This window comes from Anomalospiza imberbis, chromosome 19, assembly GCF_031753505.1.
Source record: "Anomalospiza imberbis isolate Cuckoo-Finch-1a 21T00152 chromosome 19, ASM3175350v1, whole genome shotgun sequence".
Classification (NCBI taxonomy): domain Eukaryota; kingdom Metazoa; phylum Chordata; class Aves; order Passeriformes; family Viduidae; genus Anomalospiza; species Anomalospiza imberbis.
The window spans coordinates 543285-570293 of record NC_089699.1 but is presented as its reverse complement, the minus strand read 5'-3'; the positions used below and the strand labels follow the sequence as shown (position 1 = coordinate 570293).

The 27009-nt window shown below is 60.6% G+C and overlaps 1 protein-coding gene across 8 annotated transcripts in view; it reads left to right on the top strand.

The window, feature by feature from the left end:
- The window catches only part of RBFOX3 (RNA binding fox-1 homolog 3), a 132598-nt gene that overhangs the window by 94521 nt on the left and 11068 nt on the right, over nt 1-27009 (top strand). For 5 of the 8 annotated variants that reach the window (XM_068209918.1, XM_068209915.1, XM_068209916.1 and 2 more), the window contains exons 3-4: nt 9030-9074; nt 19417-19753. The exons of 1 other annotated variant lie outside the window; for it this stretch is intronic. In XM_068209918.1, the coding sequence (XP_068066019.1) occupies nt 19652-19753 (102 nt within the window). In that variant the 5' untranslated portion in view covers nt 9030-9074; nt 19417-19651. The remainder of the gene's footprint in view (nt 1-9029; nt 9075-19416; nt 19754-27009) is intronic. 2 more of the 8 variants (XM_068209919.1, XM_068209920.1) reach the window with 2 other exon arrangements.

Below are 27009 nucleotides of genomic sequence, written 5' to 3'. Positions count from 1 at the left end.
AAATGAAGTGATATTAAACGTGACAAAAGTCTCTCTAATTCACCCTAGCCAGTTCCTGCTTCCCTCCCCGAAGCTGTAATTGAGAAGTGGAAGAATGGAGATTGCCATTGTCCCTGCCTGGGATCCACTGAGCCATCCAGGCCTGCGAATCGTATTAATTAAGGAATATTTACAAATTACTCTGCTCTGGCTGTGCCGCCCACACTGCCCTGTGCACACGTGTGTTCTCCCTCCTGTCACATGTGTGTTCACCTGTGCTCCCCAAGCCCCTCAGCTCCTGAGCATCTGCTCATTGCTCCAGCTCCCGGAGGGCTCCAGGGATGGTTTTGCTGGGGCAGGGGTCGCAGGAGTGAGCTGTTACCCTCACTGTGACCCACGGTGTGACGCCCACGTGCCCCTCACTGTGGCAGCAGAGCCACTGCTGCCTTGCCGCAGTGCCCTCACTTGCAGAGCACTGCACTCCACGTACTGATCCTGCTTCCAGTGGCAGATTCCAGCAGAGTCCCTGCCGGCATCAGGATGAGTCTTTGGGGATTTGAAGTCACTTTTACAGGAACAGTGTGTGTTTCTCTGCTCATGGATGGGTTCTGTGAGGGTGTTTTCAGTGCTGGAGGGGCCAAGTGATGCTGCTGGGCCACCAGAGCTGGCCAGGCTTTGCCCGATGCCCTTTGCTCACCAGGCCAAGGGGACAGGAGACCAGGATGCCCTGTAGCCCCACCTGTGCCGGGAAGGCTGCAAGGACAGCTCCTTGTGTTCTCAGGAGCAGCAGCTTCCCTGGTGAGCACTGGCAGGTGGCTGGGTGGGCACTGCCCCAGGAGCAGCTGCCTGGCACAGCACATGCAGAGGCTCAGCGGAGCATCCCGGCAGTGAGGAGGGGAGGCTGTGCTGGGTGGGCTGTCACCAGCCCCAGGGAGCTGCTGGCGACCTCTCCCACACTGTAGCAGGTGCTGCCATCCCCGTGCTGTCCCTGCGCCAGGCATGAAACTCTATGGAAGGTCGTCAAATAATTGTAGAGTTTAATATCCCCACAACGGGGCTGACATTTATGTTGTTAATTTTAAAACACTTTATTTCTTCTCTGTTAAGTCAGACTCATTTTCAACAAGCTGATTAACTCTTTCTCCCTAACTATAGACTTGTGTTTGATTGTTTCTTTCCCCATGTGGGTTTTGTTCCTGTCCTGGGAAGGTCAGTAAGACAGCAGGACAGAGCGCTGTGCTGTGCTGGTGTTACCTGTCCAGGTGATCCTGCTGTATCCCCACAGACAGGCAGCTCTCACTTTCTCTCCTCTGGAGTACACAAAGAGCTGTGCTGCCCATGGGCGAGGTACAGGGAGTGGTGTGGGGACTCAGTGCCCAGGGGGTCTGGGGACCTGGAGCAGTTTGTTTGGGGTCTCAGAGTGGGAAGGAGCATTCCCCCCAGCATGCTGGGCCAGGGCTATCAGTTATTTTTAGCAATCGATGGTATTGACGCCATGGTAGCTGAGGAGGCCACTGGAGGGCTGTTCTTCCAAATCATTACATTCAGAGCTGAACTATCCCTTTTTCATATAAATCCTGACAAATAAAGATAAAGCAGGACCTTTCCTGTAGAGCTGCAGCCCCGAATCAGGATTGGCACTGTTTGAGGCACCTGTGCTCGGGATGAGCAGGGCCTGGAGCAGACGTGCCAGAGACAGGAAAACTGCTCTAGAAGGACTGTCACTTTTGGGTCCCCTCTGCTGCATCTCTCAGTTGGATAGGAGACCTCCCAGGGGTCTCTCTGTGCTTAAAGTCCAGAGGGCGCAGGACACAGTGTGGGGATAGACCCTGATTGTGAGCATCCCGATGGCAGCAGTGGCAGCAGGAGCACCCCAGGGCGTCTGGGGAGCAGGACGTGCCTGTTTCCCTGGGGCTGCTATCCCAGGGATACTGCTGCTCTTGGGGTGCACGCTGTGTCCTTTGGAGCTGGCACGCAGAGCTGCTCCTGCCCGGGCACAGAGCTGAGGGCACCCAAGGGCCCAGCACTGTGCCTGCAGCCAGGCTCACCGCAGAGGGGGCTCATTCCATTTGCTTTTTGTCGTTTTTCGTTTCAAGATGAAATTAGGCTACACAAAGAAAACCCTAACCTTTTTTTACAGCACTGCATCAGTACATCCCTCGGGGGGAAAACACTCACATGGAGGTTTTCCTGCACTTTACTTGTCCTCGTGTCTCCACTCAGTGCATTCAGAACGCTCACCCCTGGCCAATTCCCCGTGCACTGGGTTTGATGCTTTGGGGTTTGTTTCCTTTTTTGCTATTGTTTTCAATCAATTTCACAGTAGGTTTGTGGTTGGGATAAAAGCATTCCCTGCTCTCTGCTTGCCTGGCAGCATTTTGTGTCTCTGTGTCCCTGCTGATGCCACCCCGGGGTGAGCAGGGTGGGTGTCCATGGCTCACCTACCTCTGCTCCAGGCTCGCTCTGTGCCCAGGTGTCCACAGCCAAGGATGCCCCAAAATCCATGATCTTCTCTCACGGTCGTGTCCTGCTCAGCTGCTCCGTGTTCCTGCTGGCTCTTCCAGCCACTCTGGTCGCCCCATTCCCGCTGGCTTCATCCCAGGCATTCTCCTAGCTCCACATCCTGGTGTCATCCCAGGGTGGATCCGTCTCCTTGTGCTGTGTCCCACCAGGTTCTCAGGTTGAGCCACAGGTTAATTTACAGCATGTGGGGAGTACGGAGGGGAAGAGCGTCTGCCCACTAAATAAGTCATGAAGCCGGATCCCAACAGCACAATTAGAATACTCTGTTAATGATTATTTATGGAGCTGGGAATGCTTATTTAACCTGACTATATTAATTATTAAACCAAATTATAATATTTATACCGGTATTTACAACAAAAGGTGGCGGTGGGTGGCTGGGGCAGCGGCAGGTGAGTGAGTGAGGTGTGTCCAGTGCCAGAGGGCTTGTGGGCAGCACTCAGGGGTCGTGGAGACCAGAGGAGCAGTCATGGCTCTGTCCCTTTCCCAGCCCAGCCGTAGCCTTTAACCTAAGTGGCAGGGATGCTGCTGGAGGAAAGGGAAGGACTTTTGGGTGGGAGATGGTGTCTCCTAAGGAAGAGAAATATCAGTCATCAACTGGGGCAGCAGAAGCCAAAGGAGCCCCCCAGCTGGTGTGGGGTCAGAGGGATGTGCTGTGCCCAGAGCAGTGCTTTGCTGCTTTTGTCACCTTGGAGTTGGAGGTGACAGCTGGGCCCTGGGGTCTCTGCTTGGGGCTCTCACTGTCCCCACTCAGGGCTCCCAGCTGCCTGTGCCCGGTGGCTGCTGCATGCTGGAATGCCAATCCTTATGGCAGAGCTATGGCTCCGGTGCCGCCTGCCCTCGAAGCTGCAGGAGTTCAGTGCAGATCCCTGTGTGCTCCTGAGCTGCTGGGATTGCAGGTTCTGCAGCCCATTGCAGATAAAATGATGATTAAGGGGTCCCACCCTATAAGCAGACAACCATGTTGACCTTATTTAGGCTCCTAATCAATTTGCCCCTGGTGTGATTAATTGAGATGCTTGCCATCGATTTTCTGTGAGACAGGAGTGGCTGAGGTGGGATTCAGTGGGATGCCTGCAGGGAGATCTCTGTGGCAGCTGTGCAAGGCTGAGCTGTGGAGTTCTCAGCCAGGCAGGATTATCCCAGCTCTCCTCGGCCCTGGCTCCCAGGGCAGCCTCCTGCTGCTGCCCACGGGAGGTGTGAGGGCTGGTCATGGAGCTGCAGGTGGGGTTTGCACTCCCTGGGAACCCTTCTGCATCCTGCAAATGGTGCCGTGGATACGGCAGCTGGGAAGGACGATGTGCTCTTCTGAGTGAGCTATTTCCCAATAGCTTGGGAAAGAGTCCCCACCGTGGATGCCACTGTCAAACCCTCTGCAAGGGGTGGTGTGACCCCTCCCCGAGGTGTGGCCGTCCCCGAGGTGTGGCCCCTTCCCGAGTGTCCCTGATGGAGGTGTTCTGGGATCACCAAGCACCATGAACCCCATGTGAGCTGCCAGAGGGGGAAAGGCCCTGACCAGAGCCACCAGCTGGGGACGAAGGACCTACAGCACGGATGACTGGAAAGGATTTTCTAGCTAAATTGCTGAGCAGATGGATTTACCCTGGACTGGTCCTTGTGGACTCTGGAACATTTTCTCTTCTGTCACAGTTCCTTTTTATGACCTGCCATTTGCTCCAGCAAGCGAGAAGTGAGCCCTTGGCACGCGGCTCCTGCTCCGGCTGCGGTTCAGGAACGCAGCGGCTTTGCTGCCGGGAGCCATGGCTCCTTTTCAGGAAAGTGCTGGGGCCTGGCAGGACGCCCCTGCCCACTTTGGCTCCCCGGGTACGTGGGGGCTGGCAGGGGCCGGAGGGGTGGGAAGGGGCAGCACCGGCTGAGGCAGAGGAGCTGGCAGCGCCGGCACGGGGGCACACTGTGCCAGAGATGCAGCCACGGGTTTATAACAGATCATTACAGTGACCACCTGCAGTGGGGGCATGTCCAGCAGGGCTCCAGGCGGGAGGCTGTGGTGCAGGAGAAGCGTGAAGCCACATCCCAGCTTGGGAGATCGCTCTGTGGTGGCACCATGGGCAGAGGGACAGTGTTGCCTCCGGGGGGGGGACTGGGTTTTCCCCTTGCTCCGCCATCAGTGCTCCCATGCAGTGATTCAGTCATCTGCACTTCCACACAGTGATTCCACCGGCTCTTTGGGCTTCTATGCCCCAGCTGGCGACTGATATTTCTCTTTCTTAGAAGAAGGGGAAGGACAACACAATCTTCCACCCAAAGCCCTTCCCCTTCCTCCAGCAGCGTTCCTGCCATTTACATTAAAGGCTATAATGGGTTGGAGTAAATGGAGCAGGTTTGCAATTAGTTTTCCAAGTACTTATCTCATTAAAGTAAATGAATTATTGATTTAGTGACACTCATGCTTTTAGTGAGCAGCACAGTGCCATCCCTGCTCCGTTGCTGGCTCCCCGCAGCCGGCCCCTGCACGCCTGCTCCCGTGAGCACACGTGTGTGGGCGCGTGGGCAGTGAGCGACCACTCTGGGTCCTCCTTGGCTTTGGAGCCAGCACCGCCACGCCGGGCAGGACAACCATGCCCGTGGGAGCCAGAACGTGCCTTTGAGAGGGACCCTGCTGGGCTGTGGGTGGGAGCAGAGCCCGGAGGGAGGGATGAGCTTGGGGGCCTGCTGCCTGAGGGCTACGTCCTGGAATGCTGCTGTGGACATGGCAGCTGTGCCAGGACACCTCCTGCCAGCCCATCTGTGCTGTGCAGAGGATGACAAGGGAGGGAGGAAGGCAGCTCACCCATGCCACTGGTGCTTGGCTTGCTCTGGGTCTGTTAGTGCAGCACAGGGCTGGCATGGGGCTGGCAGGCAGCGTGAGGAGCTGCATGTGGCTCCTCCGGCCATCCCGGCTCTTGCAAGGGCAGGGAACAGGGTGTGGGGGGTGTCAGTGCTGGCAGTGTCTGGCAGAGTGTGGATGCAGGAGGATGAAGCACTGACAGGCTGTGCTGGAGCCAAATGCTCATGGCTGAACCTGCCACCCCCAGATAGCTGCTGATTCAGCGCTTTTGCGCTCCTCTGTACAGAGATTTAATCTCTCCTGTAAGATAGAGCACTCCATTAATGGAAACCTGCCTGCTCGGAGCTGCCCCTCGCCGCTGTCCAGGCAGGGAGGGCTGCGCTGTCCTGCTGAGGCTGTCCATGCTGGCAGCACAGCCGGACACGCTCCCCTGCAGCTCCTGTGCCCGTGTCTGAGGGTGCCATGAGGGCCTGGGCCAGGGATGCCAGTGGGATGCCAGGAGTGCCAGACTCCTCTGGCGGTGCCTGCTGTGCCAGCGGGTGCCCCGTGGCTCACGGCGGGTTCCAGGAACGGCACTGGAAGCACTTAGATCTCCTCTCCAGCAGGAAGGAGGTGGTGATGCCACAGGAGCCGCAGTCACCGGGCAGGAGGAAGTGCCAGTGGCCAGCAGAAATTGCAGGAAGGATTTTGGCTGGGAGGTTCACGGCTGTTACTCAGGTGGGGTTTGGTGGCCAGCAATGTTGGCGTGGGCTGTGCCAGGTGTGGCAGTGCCGCACTCTCACCTCTGCCTGCCGAGAGACCTGCACAGGAGCTGGTGCTCAGCCCCGTGCCAGGAGCCTCCCAGCAGGGAGAGGCTTCCCAAAGTGGGGGCAGCACCATGTGTTGTTCCTGTCCCAGGATGGGACTGCTCTTCCCAGACCTGAGCTGCTGCGTGGAGGGCTTTCCTGAGCAGTCCTAGAGCTGTCCTGCTGAAGGCCCCTTATCTGCCCCACCAGGTTCCTCTGGGCACTGCCCGAGCCTCTCGTGTCTCAGCTCCTGCCCAGCAGTGTGGAACGGCCCTGGCTCGGCCCCAGGCAGAGCAGGATCGTGGGGAAACATGTCCTGAGAGCTGCTGTGCAGGAGCCAGCCTCTGCCCCAGCCCCTGCCCCTCCTGCCCCTGCCTCCAACACTGCTGGGAACGGGATGTTTTATATTCCTTAGCTGGAAAAAAAAATCCCTTCTCATTTAATTAAAAATGTTGACATTGTGCCTGGCCATCCCACCCGCCGGAGAAGGTGGTTATAAATTAAACATTAAACCTTTAATGGCCCATAAAGAAATTTTCGCTGCTGTTCTGTATATGGGGATATAAATAGAGAGGGCTGTGGGGGCAGGGCTGGGACATTATTGTTCCTCAGCCAGATAATCTTTGCTAATGAATTTAATTAAAAGCAAAATTAATTTAGGATTTTTGGTGGAGGGAACGGGGGTTAAAATGTACTTTGAGAAACTACCAAGAAGTTTCCCAGCAGATCAGAGCCAGGCCTGCCTCGGTTGCAGCGTGGGGATAGGGGGTGATGAGGTGCAGCTTTCATGGGATCCGTGCAGCTGGGTGACACAGGTTGCATTTCTTGTGCAGACCCCCTGATTCTCATCCAGGTTTAGCTGGGCTGGGATCACCTCTTCTGGCAGTGGGTCCCTTTGAGGCTTTGCGAGGTTCCAGGTAGAGTCAGTCAGCCCAGACTGCTGCCAGAAAAGCAGAGACTGGACCAAGATCCCCCCCAGATCCTGCCAGAGCTGCTTCTGCCTCTCTCCCATCAACGCTGTGCCATATTTCCCTCTCCTACTCTGGCCTTTGTGGACAGGGAGGCTCTGGCTGAGCATCCTGCTCCCTGTGTGCCGGGACAACCAGAGGTTTCTGCCTGGGCTGGAGCTGGCCTTGGTGAGTCCCTGTCTGTGCCAGCAAGCGTGGCACGTCCCAGCTGAGGCACATCCTCGCTGCGGGGCCCCACGGTGCTGTGGGGAGCTTCTCAGAAGGCGCCTTTCTTGGGAAATGTGTTTGGGAAATGCGGCGTTACCCATTGCTGAGCCTCCCCCAGGAGCATGCGGCGTCAATTATTCATTGCAGAGCAGGCAGGCTGGGCTCCCAGCACTCCCAGCCCTGCTGCTGGAGTGCTCTGGGTCTGCTGTGCCATCTCCTGCTCCCAGCCGGGATCCTGGTGGGCGCTTCCTTGGCGAAGCCGTGGCAGAGCTCAGGGTGGTGGCTGGGGGCAGGAGGGTCTGCCAGGCCTGCAGGGGCAGGGCTGTCAGCATGCTGCTGGGAACCAGGGAGTTCCCAACCATCTTTTTTAGGACACCCACGTCCCACAGCTGGGTCTGCCCTGGCCTGGGGGTAGGGGAGACCCCCAGCCTGGTGAGCGCATTGTGCTGGGTGAGAGTGTTCGGAGGGCTTTTATCATAAGAGTGCTAATGGAAGTCAGCACCAGCCTAATGAGCTGTACTCCTCCATGAATCTGATTCATTGAGGCAGGAATTACCATAATTGATTATCCTGCTGCGCGGCTGAGAACCGTGTTTGCTAACACGAGTGCCTGGGAACAGTCTCTGTGCTTCCTGAGCCGCCACTGGTGCGGCCTCCGGGCTGTCCGTGGGCTGTGAACTCACCGGGACCAGCCGTGTGCTCACTGTGACTGGCCATGTGCTCACCAGGACCGGCCGTGTGCTCACCAGGACCGGCCGTGTGCTCACCAGGACTGGCCGTGAGCTCACCGGGACTGACCGTGAGCTCACCGGGACCGACCGTGAGCTCACCGGGACCGGCCGTGAGCTCACCGGGACCGACCGTGAGCTCACCGGGACCGGCTGTGAGCTCACCGGGACTGGCCGTGCGCTCACCGGGACTGGCTGTGTGCTCACCGGGACTGGCCGTGCATTTACCGGGACCGGCCATGAGCTCGGAGCAGCATTCCAGGCACGGGGTCCCTGCACCCGCACTTGGGACCCTCATCTTGGGGTGCTGTCCCTGCAGTGGAGGCTGAGCAGCTCCAGAGCTGCTGGGCAGGTGGGACTCAGCCCTTGCCGGCCTCCAAAACAGCAGGTACAGACACACAGACCCTCCTCATCCTTTAGCTACTCCGGGGATGTATCAGCCGTTCTCATCATTTCTGAGGGTCTAACATGATTGATGAATGTTTGCGTTGGCCATGCTGCAAAAGCCAATTAGTTGAAGTGCAGCTTTCAGGAAGTTTTCTTTGAAATTTGGCTTAATTTCCAAGAAGTGCCCAGAGCCAGGAGAGCAGCGGAGCCGCGTGCCGCAGGGATTGCTCCTCGCAGGAGGAGCAGTGTCACTGCTGCTGTGGGCAGAAGGCTTGGGGTGCACCAACCCAGATGTGCAGGCAGCACTTGGATGACACCTGTGCCCTGTCCCACCCCGTGGGGGTGTGTGGGGCTGTGCTTGTAGGGTTCTGGGGGAGCCCAGGAAGGGGCCTGTGGTCTGTGGGAGCTGGGTTGGGTTCGAGGTGCACTGGTGGAGCTGAAGGGGGGGTTCCTGCAGCCATCACCCTGGGCATGGTACTGGTGGGTGCTGATGCTGCCCTGGGCTCTTGACCAGCACAGGCTTCCCAGTGCCCAGGGAGTAACACTCATGTCCGTGCTCATATCCCAACACTGTGCAGTCGATGAGCAGACAGCATTGACTGTAACAGGTTAGTGATGATGATCATTGATTTTAATTCTTCCTCCTCTTCCCTGTCTTTTCTAGAGAGCCCAGTGCGAGCGCCGCGGGAGGAGCTGGGCTGAATAAAAGGTACGGAGGGTTCGGATCCCAGCGGCTGCGTTGGGCTCTGCCTTGGCTGCTCCCGGGGTCCCTCCTGCACGCTAAACTGCATGTGTGGGGCTGGCAGTGGGGGCTTGGCACAGGACCGGCCAGGGCAGGGCAGCACCTTCAGCCTGTGGCTCAGGGATCGGGCAGGGGCTGGTGGGCACAGAGCGGTGCTCGGGGCAGGGATGGGAGGGAGGCTGCCCCCTCCCCTCTGCCAGCAGCCCCCGGCTCCTCCCACAGAGGTGTGACATGAATCCTGCATGAGGAGAGCTGAGACTGACGTGCCTGTGAGTGTCCGTGTGTGCTGACTTGCTGTCTGTCCATACTCTGCGGCTCCCAGGAGCCATCCCTGGAGGAGCCGGGGTCCCTGTCCTTACTGGGGGCAAAGAGCAGCCCACAGCCCCATTCTGACCCTGACCTGGCAGTTGTCCACGGCAGGAGATGTTTGTCCCTAGGGTTCTGGGAGGTGTCACAGCAGCTCACAGTGTCCCCGGGCTGAAGCAGGTCATGGCTGATGTGTGTGAAAGGTGGACAAGAGCAGGTGCCCTCTGCCAGCCTGGTGCCTGCTGGTCAGGTGTGCGTGGCTCCTTCCTGTCCCACCCTCACATTACTGGACTTTGCAGCAGTAGGAGGATCCCATCACAGAGAGGACACTGCATCCGCCCAAGGTCCGTCCCACTGAGTACAGTGCTCCCCCGTCAAAGCCAGGGAAGCAGAGGAGCAAAGAAAGCCGAGGGGCTGGAGAGGATGAGTGTGGTGCATCCATAGCTCTGGGCCCTGGCATGGGCTGGGGGTGCCAGTGGGACCAGGGGGTGATGGGGGCCAGGGCAGTGGCACTGTGCTACAGGAGCTGCCCACATGCAAAGCGTTGAAGAGGTGTCTGGCAGGGGAACACTCCCATCCTTGGCACATACAGGACAAGGAGGGAGGCGACCTGCTGGGAGGGGATTGTGGTCTGGAAGGGTCCTGAGATGCCGTGGGAAATGTGGGAAAAAAAGCTGCTAGAAGGAGCAGGAAGGCTGGGTGGGAGCAGGGCTTGCAGGGAGCCAGGATGAGCAGGAGGGAGGAAGGCTGGGCTGTGGCTGTGGGCCCGGGGGACGTGTGCTGGCCAGCCGCAGGGGGAGGGCTCTGGGGCCGGGCTGCCCCCACCCGTGTGCCTGCTGGTGTCTCGGTGGTTCTTGCTGTGCTGAGGAGGGGCTTTGCTCCCTCCCCGTGCCCTGCTGTGTGTGGGGTCGGAGGGCACAGGTCAGCCCTGGGGCTGCGGGGGGCTGTGGCCACTGGTTGTGTCTAGAGGAGGGGAGGGCAGCGGGGTGGGTGTCATGCAGCTCGGCTGCCCCGGGCCCACTCTGGGTGAGAGGTTTGGGATCTGGCACAGGGCTCTGTTTGTGCGGGTGTGGGGGGCTGCAGTGGGAGCAGGTGGAGTGGTGCTGGGAAGAGAGTTGGGGAGGTGCTCCTGCTGCTGCCCCTGCCCAGTGACCCCCCAGGTTTTGTCTGCTGGTGATGGAGGGGTTTCAATCTGCTGCACTGGGACCCTCTGTCTGTCCCATACAGTAGGGTTGGGGGTCTGGCAGGCTGGGGGGGGACCCCAAGTTCACAGCTGGGGCTGCATTTACAGGGCGCAGAGAGAGAGGAAAGGGTTTGGATCACTGAGATATAAGAGGGAGCAGGGAGCCCCCCACCCCAGCTGCCTGCAGTGGTGCCTCTGCTGCTTTATCACCCTCTCCTGGTGCTGAATTATTGAGAGTGTTGCTCTCGTTTATTGCCGTGCTGGAGGAGAGCTGCTTCCAGCCTGGTGCTGCTCTGAATATGATTATGGGGCTGTAGATGTCAGAACCAGCTGGGCTCTGGAGACCAATATGCTGCCCCCCTCACTCCTCTGCTTCCCTTATCCTTATTTATTCCCTCACTACCATCCCTGCTTCAGTGCTCATGGTCCCCTTGCTCTTTCCACTGTGTGCCCCTGGAGGACAGAGATTTAGTGCCTGAGGAGCAGCACTGCCTGGCTGCCAAGCCTGCACTGTGCCAGGGGCAGCTGGGGCTTGTGTGCAGGACCCCCTGACTTATCCGCAGGGGCCACGCCGTGTCCAGCCCTTTGCTGTGTCCCCTGTCCCGTCCTGCTGCTCTGTCCCAGGGTCTGGCGGGGGGGGGGGGGGGCAGTGCTGGGGCTCAAGGAGGGAGTGGCTGCCCTGGTGCTGGTTGGGATTTCTGGGTGCCCTCTCGTGCAGTCCATGGTGGCCACATCCCGGGCTCCAAGGACTGTCCCCATGGCTCCCCACTGCACATGGGGGCTGGGGGCTGCTGGCTCCGCCCCCCTCGGGCCGCTGCTCGGCTTCTCCAAAAAACGAGGGGTGCTGGGCCTCCCGGGACAGATCCTCCCAGGTGGAGCACGGCTGAGCATCCGTGCCGGCCAGGCCCAGCGATGGCATCAGGGGGTTCTGGCATCCGCGGCGGGCGGGAGCCGGCTGGCACCTCGCAGGTTAACTGTGAGCGGCGGATTCCCTTATTGACAGGGTAGCTTGAAAAACGCTGAGGCAGGACGTCGGCTCCTCGGAGTGTCAGCGGGAGCCCACGCTGCGCCAGCGAGCGCCCACACTGCCGCTGCCGTGGCCCCCAGCGCCCAGCCCGGTCCCGGAGCCTCTCCCCAGCATCCCGCTCGCCCCTGGGGCTGGCGTCCCCTCACACGCTCGCCCTTCCCTTTGGTCCTCGAAGACACCGGAGAGGATTTAATTTTTTTCTTCCTCTCCCGTTTTTCCCCGGGGTGGATAAGGCACTGCCCAGCGGGGCTGCCCGGCGGCCGCCCGGCCCCTGCCCTCCCCCGGCATGCCGGGGGCCGGACGCCGGCTCTGAGCCGCGCCGAGCGCTCACTCGCGCCGCGAGGGAGGGAGGCGAGCGCGCAGGGCTCCGGGACCACCGGCCCACGGCGCTGCAGCCGGACAGCCGAAGGGGACAGAGCCACCCAGGAGGAGCGGTGGCTGCGTCGGGAGCAGCCCATCGCCCTCCCAGCGACCCCCGCAGAGCGCCTCAGCCCCCGCCGCTGACATGATGATGTATTTTTGGGTAGGTACCTCTGCCAAGGGTGGGCACTTCCCTCCCTGCCTGCTGAGGTTTTGCTCAAGATTGGGGTGGTTTCGCCCTCCCCGGCTGTGCCACCGTCCAGGGAGAGCTTGTCCCAGTGGTCAGCCACGCACTGCCCAGCGCTGGCAGCGGCAGGCAGGGGCTGGGCTGCGCTGCTGGGGACACGCCTGGTGTTGGGAAGGCCAGGGCAGCGGGCAGGGGTCCCTGCCTGGGCACCCCCAGCTGCCCCCCTGCTTCTGCACTGCCCTGTCCAAGCTCCGTGTGGTGCTGGCCGTGGGCAGAAGCTGCCTCCCCTGCCCAGCACCAAACCCCTGCCCCAGCTGTACTTTGGTGATCACTTGTGGCTCTGGCACCTGCCCGGCGTCTGTCCTGGGAGGGGGCACGGTCTGTGCTGAGAGTGAGACATTCAGGTGACAAGTCTGTGTGGAGCAGCAGCCTCCTCTCACCGTGCCCACCCAGGATCTTGAAGATGCTTGTGGGGCAGCCCCCACATTTTATCCCAGGCCTGAAATTCCTGAGACTACTGAGGGAAACCTGCCATGGGGACCCTGAGATCCCCTTGTGGACCCCAAAGTCCCTCCACAGCAATCCCTGCTCAGGGCTTGGGGGGATGCATACCCTACCAAGCCCAGAGCGAGGGGCATAGCTGGGGAGTGGGCTGGGCAGGGGGCTCAGCTCTCCCTGCTTTAGCAGAGCACAAGGCCATGGCTGGAGGGGGGACAGGCTGAGACCTACCCAAACATCTCAGAGCTTGGTGCAGGGATGGAGAGGAGGGGACGTGGCAGGGTCTGTCCAGGCCCTTTGCTTGGGTGTGAGCCCCAGTCTGGGTGTGGCTGGGTCAGTGAGCAGAGGGCAAGGAGCTGGAGCCAGCAGTGCCCCATGGAGCTCCACTCCTTACCCAGAGCTGCAGGAGCTGGGCTGTATCAGGCTCTGCACCACCCGAGGGTCTTTGTATGGCATCCCAGCCTACCAGCTGGGGCTGCAAGCCAGTGGCACCTGCTCCTTCCACCTGCTCCCTCCCGCTCCCTCAGAGGTGGCGAGGGGCCGGGGGCAGCAGCAATCTGGTGGGGCTTACATGCTCCAGGGAGTTGTGCTCCCCTGGACTGGGGAGCAGGGAACAGAGTGGGCAGAGGCAGGCAAAGGGGGATGTGGGGAAAGGAGCTTGTGGGGAGGAGGAAGAGGATACTGCGAATTCATTGTTTCTCAGGAAGCAGCTTTCAGGTGTAAGGTGCTATGTCATGAGGGACATCGGCGCTGCCATGGCTCCAGCGCCTGTCAGGGCTGGCACAGCCTCCTGCCTTGGTGCTAATTCTGCCCAGGGACTGAACGACCCATCACAGCTGCGAGAGCAAAGCAGAGCTGTGTGGCTTTGCAGAGCTGGGCCAAGCAGGCACGGGCAGCGTGGAGTGCCCGTTCCCATGGAGCTCCAGGCACAGCGTCCCACACCACACTGGCTGTGGGGCAGCGGCACTCCAGGGTTTCCGTTCCCTGTCCCGTGCAGTGCACAGAGCCAGGCAGCCCAGGACAGCCGGTCCCAGCACTGCGTGGTGGCATCCCCAGCTCTGCTGGGAAGGGCAGGGCAAGGGCTGTGCTCCCGGCAGAGCAGTGAGCGTCATTTCTTGGCATCGTGGGCGTCTCTCTGTCGCGGCGTGGGAGGAAGCAGAGGGTCTGGTATCCCTGCGTGACAGGAGCGCTGTGGTGGCTCGGTCGTCAACACCTCAAGGGGCTGAGATGCCAAAGCAAACTGTCTTCAAATGAACAGGACTTCCAGAGAAATTAGGTGTGTGGGGTCTGTAAATACTACGATTTATAAAGTGTGCCCTGGGCCGCAGCACCTGTTTAACACTAGCATCCTCTCTGTGCATTTAAAAAGTCTTATTATGAGGATGGAGTGTTTGCTTCTGGAGTACCTCCAGCCTGGTGTTCCCCCGTGCCCACCTCACCTGTCTGCTGCTCAGGTGGGTCCCAGTCCAGTGCCACTGCCCACCCTAGCAGTGCCACCCGCACCCCTGCTAGGGGTGGCTTGGACCCCTCCTGTTGTATGCCATGTGCTGGCACCCTGGGGGCTGCTGCTAAAGCCCCCCAGCAGCCTGTGAGGCACAGGACTGCCAGTTCAGAGGGTGCTTTTTCTTGGGAACCCTTTGCCAGGCAGTGGAGCTGGTCTCAGGGAAGAGGGGGACCCTGGGAATGCGGCATTTCAGGTTCCTGGTCTGCAGTTGCTCCTTCCTTGCATCATCCTCTATCAGTCCTTCCTCCTCGATCTGTGCTGGGCTTGGTGGTGGTGGTGGTGGCCCCAGTCTTGGTGGTGGCCCTGGTCCCAGTGGTGGTGGCCATGGTCCTGGCCCTGGTGGCCCTGCCAGCACGGTACAGCTGTTTCCCCTGCTGTGGCCCCCAGCACTGCCCACCTGGCCTGTAGGCTCAAGGTGCTCGGCAGCAGCTACTCTGCCACGGTGCTGTTGCTGCAGGTTAATTCTCATTAAGTCCAGGGAGCCTAATTGCCATTTCATGTAAATATTTTGTCAAGTGAAAGGGCTCCAGGAAGGGCGGCACGGGCAGAGGCAAGGAGCCAGGCACAGTGACAGGCTCCGGCTCGTGCTGCCCAGCCAGGGGTGTGAGCTGTGTCCCTGTGTCCCTTGTGTCTCCTGCTGGGAGCCAGGGCGCAGATGGGACTGGCTGCTGGAGGTCCCTGTGTCGGTTTGTGGTGCTGGATGATGGGGACAGGGGACGGCTGCAAGGAGGTGCCATTACATGGAGAGCACCAGGGCTCCTGTCCCTGCCCATGTGGCTCGAGGGCAAAGGAGGAGGGGTGACGCAGGAGGCTGTGGAACATCCCCAGGTGCTGGCCCAGCTGCTGTCCTGTTCTGCACGGTGCTGGCAGCTCTGGCCGGAGGCTGGCAGATCCCCAGGCCCCATCCTGTTCCCCCCACAGTGGGTCAGGAACATCTTAAAGGGGTGGTTTCTTCCCTGGATCCCATTACACTTGCATGTGCTTTCCCTCCATTCCTGCTCCCCTCCTGCTGCCACAGCTGCTGTCTCAGATACTGGCTGTGGTTCGGTCACAGTCCCGTCCTCACCTGCTGAGGTCATACCTGGGTGCTTCATCTTTGGGAATTCAGAGCAGCCACTCAGAGAGTCTCCAGTGACCTCTGAGAGCTGCTGGAGGAGGAGGAGGAGGGAGCAGGGAAAGATGGAGAGGTTTAACAGGGTGCCAAGGAGGCTTGTCAGTCCCTTCTCGCTGTCCTGGTCTGTGCCCTAAGTTGGGGCCATCCCCATGGCCAAGGTAGTGGGGACATGGGACCTTCCTTGCTGCACAGATGTTCCTTGTCACACAGCAGCTCAGATCTGTCAGTGCCTTCATCTAATTGCTTGATGCCTTTGAATAACTACTAATGAGCTTTTAATTAATGAACGCCTCAGCTTGGGGGCATTTTGGAGTGGGTGGGAGGAGAGGATTAGGTTGGTACCGTTGTCCCTGGCTGCTGGTGGGCTGCCAGCACTGCGCTCACAGGATGACCCCAGGGAGGCTGGAGCACCTGCTCTCCCCAGTCCAGCCTCGACGGCCCTCGTGGCAGAGGTGGTGTCTGCCTGATCTGCAGCCCTCCTTGGCAGCTCTCACGAGCGTCGGCATCCAGCTTTGCCCGGTGGGAGAGTGCTGCAGGGACCACGGGGTCCTACTAAACACTGGAGGCCCCCCGGGACACGCAGTGCCCCCATGGCTGTGCACTGTACCCCCACGGCAGGTCCCAGGCATCGCACCGTCCTCTCTTCTGGGAGAGGATCCGCGGGGCTCCCAGGAAGGACCGTGCTGCCAGGCGCTGGATTTTCCACTGCATCCTGTGGGTCGGAATCTGGGCATGGAGCTGGGCCAGCTCTGGGCTGGCAGCAGCTCTGACAGGTGCTCAGGGCTTGGTGCAGCCAGTGCAGGGCCCTTGGCACCTGGATGTGCCGCAGCCGTGCCACCGCGTGCTCAGCGGGTCTGGGGCACGGGGCTCCAGGCAGACCCCTGGGTCTCGTTCCTCGTGGATAAAGTTCCCAGATGGTGGCGTGTCCCTTGGAGGAGGCCTGAGCTTTTCTGGCATTTCCCAAGGAGAGGATGGCACCGCACTGGCTGTCTCGGGCACCTCCCAGCAGCTCTCCACTGTGCGGCAGGTCCATCCCAGTGCCTGGAGCAGCCAGATGAGCTGCGCTGTCCCTGGCAAGTTCCCTCAGTGCTTTGGGGATGCATGCCCACCAGTGCTCCCAGTGCAGGCTCTGTCCCTTGGCTCCAGCACCCGAACAGTGGCCAAGACCATTCCTGTCCCGGTGCCATGTTGTTCTCCCTTTTCCAGAAAACAAAACCAAGGAGCCCTGAAGGGTTCATTTAAAATAAATAAAAAACTGGGAATTGTGCTGATTTGAAGGAAAGGCAGCCCCATCCTGAGCGGGGGAGCGCAGCGCCAGCCCAGCCCCGAAGGGCAGAGAGAGATGTGCTGAGAACTGCAGCCCTGTGCAACTTCAGCCTTTGATCGTATATCTCACACGTGCCCTTTGCTTTCCCTCTGCTGATATTTATTAGGTTTAATTTTACTGGGACATGGCTGTAAGTGAGACAGATGGAATGGGGTCTGTGCGCCTGGCGAACACATCTTAATTAAACAGATAAATAAACTTTCATTCCAGGAGGCTTCAGTTTTGGAGGTGCTCCTCCAGGGCTGCGGCTCTATGGGGCTGGGCACAGTCCTGATGCCACCACCGGTGCTGTTGGCTGGGACTGTGGCACAGTGTCACTGGGAGCAGCAGGGTGAGGGAAAGCAGCCAGTGGTGCCAGCAAGGTGTTCCCACCAGAGCTGACCCGGGGCTTGGTGTCACCCTGCCCGGCCAGTGTCCCCCGGGGCTCCCCACTGCAGAGGGACATCTCTGCAGCCAGGCACGCATTGGTGATGCCAGGAGAAGGGAGAGAGGAGACTCCAGCACTACTCAGCTCCCAGAGCTGTGCCCATTTCGCTGCTGGCTCAGGGCAGTGCCAGCACTTGTGGTGCTGCCACCGGCCAGGAATGCCTTTGAGTCACCCTGGCCGGAGCGGCGCGGGGGAGGATGGGCAGATTACCTCATCCTGGAGCCAGTTCCTGCCTCACGTGGCTTGCTTAGTTGGGCACCGCAAGGCCAGTGTGCCAGGCAGTGCACTGCCGTTGTCACCTCCAGGAGCTGCAGTGGAGCCAGACCAGCCCAGGGCCTTTGGAGCTGCCTGGTGGCCAGCTCGGGGTGCCCTCGCCCTGCACCAGGCTCTGTGTGGTGCTTGGGTGTGTGCGGGTTCTGGGGGAGCCCCTCTCCCCTCAACTGCCTGAAGGGCTGTGAGGGGACGCACTTGTCCTTTCAGAGCTGTCCCACATCCTTCCCCAGGTGCTGGGGTGCACGGGAGGGCATGGCACCCGGGGCATGGGGGTCTCTGGGAAGGGAAGCTGGAGACCAGCAGGAGAGTGGGGTCTGAGCACCACGGTGTGCTGAAGGGGCCGCTGCATCTCTTGAGATCCTTGGAGCTGGAAGGGGAGTGGCTGTGGTGGGCACCCACAGGCAGCAGTGCCTGGGGATGCTGTTGGCAGCAGATGTCACTGCTGGACCTTTTTGGTGCCCGGTACCACAAGGTGGTGGTGGTGACAAAGACTCCCCCGGGCCTGGCATCCCCTCCCTAATCTGGGTCCCTTTGGAGTATATTCCCCCTAGTCTCAGGACCCCCTGCGAGGGGCTGGCACCCCCTTGGCCCCACACAGCGCTTTTTCAGGATGGCTCCTCCAGAGCTGTGTGCAGCAGGCTTTCCCTGTGGCTCTGGGCCGGCCATGGCACACACTGCTGCTCTGGAGTGTCTGCAGCAGAAGCGGTAACTGCTGCGAGTGTACCAGGACACTGCAGCATGTCACTCTGCCTGGGGATACTGTGGAAAATCCCAGCTCCAAACGGCTGGTCGTGTGCTGGAGGCTCCGGCAGAGACGGAGCATCAGCAGCTGCTGGCACAGCCCTGCCTTTGTGCATCACGTTTGGCCAAGATGGAAACTGAGCCGAGCCCAGGTTTTGTTTCCTACATGCCCCAGCACAATGCCAGCCTGGCAGCCTCGGCACTGCCATGGCTCCGGAGCTGGGCACGATGCTGCACCGAGGTGTGGGCACCAGGGAGGGACCCCGCGGCAGTGCAGGGGCTGCTACGGGGCCCGGATGGGTGGAGGTGCAGGGTGGAGGTGGGACGGGACCCGAGCGAACACACACGGCTGTCCCTGGCAGGCACTGGCACGGAGGCTATTGCCATGGCAGCTGTGACAGCGGCGAGTGTGGTGTGGATGCGTCAGGGCTGCTGGCAGCACCGCAGGGCCCTCGGAAACGCCAAAACACCTCTGGAGCTCCGCCGGGCCTGACCTCTGCCCGCCAGCGGGCGGTTCTTGGGGCAGAGGGTCCCCATCGCTCTGGGGAGCGCAGGGAAGCCAGTGCCAGTGGGCAGGGCCCCTCATGTCACCCCAAGGGGCAGGGGTCCCCGCAGCCCTCCGTGCCTGGGGGATTGGCAGGCGGGTGGGGGGCTCACAGGGCCCTGCCTGGGGCTCCCACATCTTGGCAGGGTCGAGCAGTGGTGCCCGGGGCATGCGGGCAGCAGTGAGGTGCGGCTGGTCCGGCAGGGAAGGCTGCGGGCTGCCCGCGGGTGCGGGGCCGTGCGGGGCCGCGGGCCGGTGGCTCCGGGGAGGCGGAGCTGGGGCTGCTGCATGGCTCCCGCGGCCCGGCAGCGCCGGCGTCTCGCAGCGAGAGCGTGGCGGTGTGCACGTGTGCGGCGGAGTGTGCACGGGGGAGTCCCCGGCAGCCCTGCCACCGCGGGGGCTGCGCGCTGCCACCGCCGCTGCCCGCACGGCTTCCCGCGGCACCGCGCTGCAGCGCCGGAACTCCCGGTAACAGCCTTCCTCCCCTGGGAGCCAGCGCCGGGAAGGGAGACGGCTCTGCCCGCCCGGCCCCATCCTGCCCGGCTGCTTCCCCAGCGTGTGGCCGGGGTGGCGAGGGCGGCGGGGAAGCCATCTGCAAAGCGGCGGCGGTGGAGGGGTTAAGTGCGGGATCAGCTGTTCTCATGTCATTACGGATTCTCTTCATTTTATACAGAGCTCTGTTTGATGTCTGAATGCACAGGGGACTCCCCCTCCTCCTCCAACTCCCACCCCTTTTATTTCGCTCCCGAGCCCTCTCTCCTTCCTCCTCCCCTTCCTTTCTCTCCCGCTCCGCTCTGGCTCACGCACACCCTTTGCAGACCGTGCGCTCAGTGCCAGTGTCTAATGGCCCCGAAGTGAAGAGCCAAGCGCTGCTCCGGCGGCGGCGCGGCCGGCCTGCCGCAGATGAACCCTCCTAACTAGCGCCGAGGGGTCGGGAGGGACGGCGAGGAGGGGAGAGCCCGAGGGGCCAGCCGGGAAGACGAGGATAGCGGTGGATAGCAGTGTGCGGAAGAGGACGGACCCGCGAACAGCTCCACGGCTACCTGTCGACACATGCTGTGCTCCATGGCTAACTCGGGCTGCCTCCTTGTCTCCAACTCAGGCATGCTTCCTCACTCTCTCCCCTGTCCTCCAGCCTTCCTCTACCTCCAACAGGTAAGCCACCCTCTCCAGGGGATTTTTTTGCTTTCCGGTTCGCACGTGTTTCTGGCTGGTTCCCTCTCGGCAGAGGGTAAGAGCTCGACAGCTTCCTGCCAGCCTCCCCGCTCCAGCCCCACGGCAGGTCTGCCGCTGGGGTGGCTCGGGTCCTCGGCTCAGCTTTTGGGGTTTCTCCGGTTTCCCCGCCGTGGTGGCCGGGCCAGAGGCGCGGGCAGTGCGGCAGGCAGAGCCGCCGGCGTGGGTCCAGCGCCTCCCCGCCTCGGCGCTGCTGCTGCTTGGTGATGATGGATGCTCGGGTGAAGGAATGAGGCTCCTGCGTGGCCTGAGCAGAACGGAAGGTGATGAGCTAGTGCATGCACACGTGTGTGCACGCATGTGTGCGTCTGCTGACGCTGCGCGTGTCCGCAGCCGGGCCGCGCGGTCGGGTGGGCGCAGGTCTGTCCCGCTGTCACTGGAAGGTGCTGCAGAGGGACTGGGGGCACGTGGTGCCAGGCAGGTGCTGGGCTTGGGCAGCCCAGATGGAGGCTACTGAGGTCGTCAGTTTGGTCCTTCACTTGGGCCAAGGTTTTGCTGTCCCACAGAGCTGCCCTGATTCCTGTGCTGGACCCTGAGTGCTGGGTTTCTGGGCCCATCATCCCAGGGGAAGTGCAGCTTGGGAGAGGCAGCATCTTCCTCAAATGTCCCTGTGCTGCGTCGGAAATCCCGTCTCCCAGCCAGGCAAACCACTCCATTTGTGCTTTCAGGAGTTTAAAAATTCATGGCATCCTCCCTGCACTTGGCGTGGCCGGCGCGGTTCACCCAGCGGCGAGGACAGGCACACAGGTGCCAACCCTCCACCCCAGCGAGAAAGGCTGTGGAGTGTTTGGTCCCTTGGGATGTCTGTGGCCGGTGTCCGAGTGGGGTCGTGGCCAGAGTGTGGCCGGCGGTGGTGGGGATGGCGAGGCCCAGGTTGCTGTCCCACGCTGGCTATGGGCTGGGAGGCCGGTGTGGCTGCACAAGCGCGGGCACGGGGCATGTGGGGGCTGCGGCAGGGCTGCCGAGGCGGGCGCGGGATTTATTGCGCCCTCCTGCGCGCAGAGCCCGGGGACAGACAGGGCTGTGCTGGATTTCACTCTTCCCAAAGCTGCACTGAGGTCCCTGCGGCTGCTGCACCTCTGACACTGAGCAAGAACTGTCCCTGAACCCCCAGCCGTCCAGGGGATGGTTTCTGTCCCTGTGAAGGATGCTTTGGACTGGCAGCCAGTGCAAGGCCCAGAGCCCGTCTTGCAGTGTGGGAGATGTCCCTCTCCAGCTGGCATCCCCCTGTCCCTGGCCGCACGAGGGGCTCAGCTGTTCTGCTCTCTTGCCCTGCGGAGCACTCTGGCGTGGATTGTCCTGGGTCTGGCAGCAGCAGCAGTGACAGCACAGCCAGACGGGTGCTCCCAGCGCCGGCAGGGCTGGGCAAAGCAGAGCTGAGGGTCCCTGGGAAGCAGCAACTTTCCTGGGTGTGCGGCTCTGCACCTGGAAACTCCCAGTTCCCCCATCACCCTGCCTGGCTGGATTTGACCGTTGTGTTCGCATCTCTTCCTCCCTGCTCTCCCAGAAGCCTCCTGCTCCTTGGCAGCAGCTCTGGACTTGCAAGCCAGGAGGAGGGTTTTATTACAGGATTTGGAGTTGGATTTTCATCCGGCTGATGAGCACGATGGAGGTGAAAATCTCCGTCCTCTTCCTGGGGTTTATCCTGTGCTGAGGTTCTGCACCCAGCACTTGGGGACAGGTGTTCCCAGTGCGTGTCACAGCAAGGTGTCAGGGACAGGGACATCACTGGCGGCAACCATGTGGGGCAGGGGCATGGGCCATGCATGGCTGATGGGCCCCTCAACGGGTGTGCCTGGCACCTGCTTTAGCTCTGGGTTTTAGACTGTCCACCTGTGCCACCTGCACCCTAGGAGCATGCAGGGAGCAATGCTGCTTCTGCCTGTGGGCACGTGTCCACCCCAGAGCTGGCTCTGGCCAGCTGGCCTGGCTCACCTCTGTGTAGCAGGGACACCTGAGAGGGTTCAACTCTCTCTGAGCTGGTGATGCCATGGCGTCTGGGGGGACTTGGTTGTGATGCCCTGGGTTACAGGTCCGTGTCCAAACCCTTTATGGGTTTGTAAAGAGGTGTACTATGAAAAAGTGCCTGAGCCATTGACCTGGACTGAGTCTGCTGGGCTGGCCAATCGGTCAAGAGCTGGGACATGCCAGGGTCTGCAGGCAGTAACTGCCCTCATCCCCTTCAGTTCAGACAGTGCTCTCCCTACCAGGAGCCTGTGGCTGGATTGGTTCCCGAGGATGCTGCTGCTGTTCCGTAGCTCCCAGCCCCAGCGTTTTCAGCTGTGTTGGGATTTGAAGGAATGACCAAGTAATGAAACCCTCAGAAAAACTTCAGTTCTTCCAGCACCAGGGAGGGCTCAGCAGTGCCAGTGGTTCTTTCCAGGTGCTGTGGGTGCCTCTCAGCTCACTCTGCTCCGCTTCCCCTATGTGGCCACCCTGGCCCGGCCGCAGGAGCCGTGGTCTGTGGCATTCTGGGTTGTGCAGTCACACCGTGCCCAGGAACTCCCCCTGGCACTGCCGTGCTCCAAGAGCAGGACTTCTGGAGGGTAGGGACCATGGGAGGGTGGGTGCCTGTCTGCAGCAGAGCAGCCTGGGCCAGCGGGAACACCCCCCATCTTTGGTGGGGCTTGGCAGGGACATTTGGCTCTTGCTCAGTGAGGGTCTGGGTGTGGAAGGACTTTTTGGTGGCTTCATTTGTTAACAGAGGATTCAGTCACTGCTTGAAACACATCTCTGCTGTTAGAAGTAAGCAAGTGATGGCTGCAGGACAGGGCTCGGTGCTGACCCAGAGCAGACCCGGGCTCTGAGGCTCAGCATCAGTTCTGTACCCTGGCATGGCCCTGGTGCAGCCCCAGCCACGTGCAGGTCTGACCCCAGTCCAGGCTGATGTGCAGGTGTGCTGAAGCCCACTGCAGTGCTGCCCCTGCGATGCTCCTTGCCAGGAACATCCCCGCTGCTCACAGTCACACCACGGCACAGGAGACTCGGCTGAGCAGCGCCTGCCCCGCCGGGAAACAGCCTCTGCAAATCCTGCTTGGAAAATTCCTTTCCAAAAGGGCTGCTGCCAAGTTTAGCGTGTTATATTTTTAGGGAGCAGGTCTATTCCGAGCGGCGTTGCCGCGTGTTGCAGCAGCGGGTTCATTTCAAACCGGGTTTCTCCCCCTGCCCGGGCGTCGCACGGCTGCGAGACCTGGCACGGCAGCTCCCGGCTCTGGCCATGCTGTGGCAGCTGCCCCGCTCCTGAGGACAGGCCTTAAAGCCCCCAAAACATGTTTTCTGGTTTGGGTTCTTTTGTATTGAAAACACTGACATTAATTTTAGCTTTGCAAAGCTGCTTTTCCCACAATAGCTGTGATTTTGGCCCACACTGCCTGGCAATGCTCTTTTTATAGGTATATTCCTATTTTTATGCTATAGTGATGGGTGAATGAGTATATTAAATTAGATTTAGTATCTGTCATTCTTTAAACCATCACATGCAGTTGGAGGGGGGAGTGTAACAAAGAAAGGCTAATTAGAAGAGCGGGTGCAGGCCACCCCCACCAGTTCCACCAGCTGCACCACCCCTGGCCCTGGGGCTGCCCCCGCTCAGGGGCCACCATTCACATAGGAAGATGCTTTTGAAACATGGTTTTCTGTGCAGCCCCGGGCCAGGCCAGCTCCATGGTCTGCAGCCAGGGCTGGGCTGGGTAGGGTGCTGCAGCTGGGCACCCCGGGCACCTCCAGGAGCTTCAGGGTCACTTGGCTGCCTGGCTGCTCTCCCCACGGGGATGGGGGCTCCTGTGTCTGTGGGATAGTGGGCTTCCATGGAGGGGCACCAAGGGGCACTGTAGCCCCTCCAGGAAGGGCGTTAGTCACTTCAGTGCCACTGGTTTTTGTAGGCAGTTGTGGAGCTGGGTGCTGGGAGGGCATGGGGAGCTGTGCCAGTGTTGGAAGGCTGGGAAGGATGTCTGACACAGAAGAACTTGATGTCCAAGGAAGGAGTTGGATCTTCCAGTGCTGGTGTGAGCCTAGCAGCGTGTGGTCAGGGGCTCTGCAGTCCTGGCCATGCTGTGGCTACTGACCCAGTGACATGCCATTGCCACTGAGCAGGCTGGGAGCTGTGGGCTGCTGCAGGGTTCACCCCTCCACTGGCCATGGGCAACCCGGGCAGGGCTTTAAGCTGCACCACCTCCCATGGCATTCCACGGGCCAGGAGGGAGCAGTGTGCCCCCTCACTGCCTGGGGCATCTCAGCCACCGAAGTGCTGGGCATTGCCTGCCAGGGGTCAGGTGCTGTTCTCAAACTCCATACAAGCCCTGCTGTGCCCAGCCAGGATCCACACCCGGGTTCTCACACAGCCTTCAAAAACAGCTCCTGTGGAAAATCAAAACTGGGGAGAAAAGAGTGGGAGCAGGCGACAGTGGCAGCTTATTTGTGATCTGCATTGTGTGGGGAGCCCTTAATTAGAGGTAATTAGACTAATTAACTTGCAAATGAGAAACTCGTCTTTTTCTTCTTTTCTTTTATAAGAAAAAATAGAAACGACGAACAACAAGATAAATATTGAGGCTAATTACGTTGTACCTGCCGCAGACCCCTCCAGCCCACGGGATGCCTCTCTCCCCACCAGCCTGGCGCTGTGTGCCATCCCTGTCTGGGTGTCCTGCAGTGGCTGTCCCCACTCAGGGCGGGTGACACTGCCAGGCTTGTCCCTGCGGTCCCCGCTGGCAGAAAGGGACTGGGCACACCAAGCAGGGACACGGCGTGTGTCCAGGAGCCGCTGGGGACCGTGGCCTCCACGGTATCAGCCATTGCCAGGACCCAGTGGCCAGGCCCTGGTAGTGGCCAGTGCCACAGAGGGCATGGCTCCAGCATCGTACCTGGCACGGTCCCTGCCAAAGCCATCCCATCCCACCCTAGAGCGGAGCAGGGAGGTCCCCTCTGTGACACCACCAGGTGCCCGGCTGTTTTCCAGCCCTTCCCTCGGGACATCTCTGTTTTCCCCTCACTCTGCCGCACACCCCAGGGGTTTTGTTAGCACAGCCCGGTTCAAATGTCTGATTAGTCTTTAGGAGATCGAGGGGTCAATTTTCCACAGCTCCTTCCTCTCCATTTAACTAATTTAACTGCACGATTGTTACAAATTTCATTTTATTATAGCACTGCTTCTCAGTCCAATTGAATTACCAAAATCTCATTTTCTCAGAAGTGCTGAATATGTAATTAGAGGAAAAATTATGCTCCTGGCTGCCTATTAGAGAGGGCTGCGTGCAAGCACTGTCCAGGCACACGCATGGGTCCGTGGTGCTGCGAGTGCCCACACCGTCTGGGCGAGCAAGTGCCACATGCAGCTGTGCCAGAGCCCCAGCATGGAGACAGTGGTGTGACAGTGACAGGGTCTGTGGGTGGGTGAGGGGCTCTGTAGGTGCAGGACCCAGGGTTCAGCTGGGTTACTGGAGCCCTGTGAGCTGTGGGGCTGGCAGTGGAGCTGGTGTGGGTCTTGTGGGAGGTACGAGGCCAGTGGATGTGGCCACTGATCCCACTGCTCGCAGGTCTGGAGCTGTCTGCGTGCAGCTGGGCTCTGGCAGCTCCACGTGAGCATTCTAGAGCCCCAGCCCTTTCCAGCAGGGGGAACACAGCAGCTGCCCCCAGGCCCACTGGAGCAGCAGTCTGGTCACCACTGAGCCATGCCATGTGTGGGTATCTGCATCTGACACTCTGCTGCCTGCAGAGCTCAGGAGGATGCTGGTGAGGACTCAGGTTACCTCCAGCCCACCCCTGGGCTCTGCAGCCTAGTTTGTACCTCATGTGCCACCTGTCATAACCTTTTGGTGGCCATTGGGGACCAAACACTGCTGGGAATCCCAGCCAGCGCTGCCTACACCAGGTCTGACTCGCCCCGGTGTGCCTGGAGGCAGAGCCGTGTCAGGGATGCCACCAAGGACTCCTACAGGTGTGCCCTGGCACCGCTGGCAGTTCCGGGAGCTGCCATGGGTGAGCCCGGGCCCCGGTGGCGATGTCGGGCTGTGTTCAGGAGGGAGCCAGAGGGCTGTGCATCCCGGAGCTCTGTTCCTCCCACCGCTGTGCCCGATCCCGCCGTGTCCCCGGCGGTGACACAGCCGTCAGTCCCTCCCGGTGCAGTGGCACCGGTATATGGCGAGCTGGGAGCTGTCGGCCGTGCAGGCGGGGGTGGCCGGGAGCCCCCCCAAGCACCCCCGTCTCGCCTTGGTTACACAACATTATCATTTCATAATACTCTGAAATATACATGAAGTTGGCTGAATGCAGATGAAATTGCACCATTTACTTCATGAATATTTCATGAAGCCTCAGCTCCGAAGTTTCCAGCTGGCAGAGCCAGGAGCAGGGGCCGGACCGTGGCCTCTTCTGCCCGTGCCGGAGGTGACAGGGACACACGTGCTGGTGTGTGCCCGGGCCAGCGTCCCCACTCACCCCCACTCCTGGATGTCACATCCTCCACCAGGCTGCCATGGGCAGAGGGGCAGCGGCGTCCCTGCCTCTGTGAGCTGGAGCCCAGGGAGGCCAGGGGCAGGAGCAGGGCAGGGGCATGCAGAGTGCCGGGACAGTGTGTGGCAGCCCAGAAAAACGGTGTTTCCCGTGCCAACAGGCTGCTCTGCTTCCCCCCGCTGCTCCTCCTCCTCCTCCCCCTCAGGCCCTGCCTGCTCAGAGGAGCACTCCTTTCCCAGCACAGCATCCCTGGCAGATGCCATTACCAACCTCTCACCCCTCCCTGCGCTCCGCTGATGAAGACATTCAGTGCAGCAGCTGCTGCCACTGGTGCCTGCAGCTCCTCACTCCTTCCCTGCTTCCTCCACAGGCTCCATCCCCATCATGCCCCCCAGCTCTCTGTGGGATCACTGTGGCCCCACTTTGGGGGTAAGCGACCCACCACCACCTCCTGACGTCCCCACTGTGGGCAGGGCTGGTCCCTGCTGGGGCTCCCTGACCCCACTGCCTGCAGCCAGGAGCTCTGCGGCCGGTGCCTGCGTAGCGCTGGGCACTGCTTGGTATGGATGGCACAGCCTTTGGGGTAATGAAATATTTACAGGTCAGTGGTTTTGTGAGAAATGACAGGGATCAGTCAATTCCTTTTCAGGGAGTAATTTTCTTCCCCTTCATGGCCTCTGTTCTGTGTTGACAGTCATTAGCATGAGCGAGGGCCAGGTCCAAGGGGG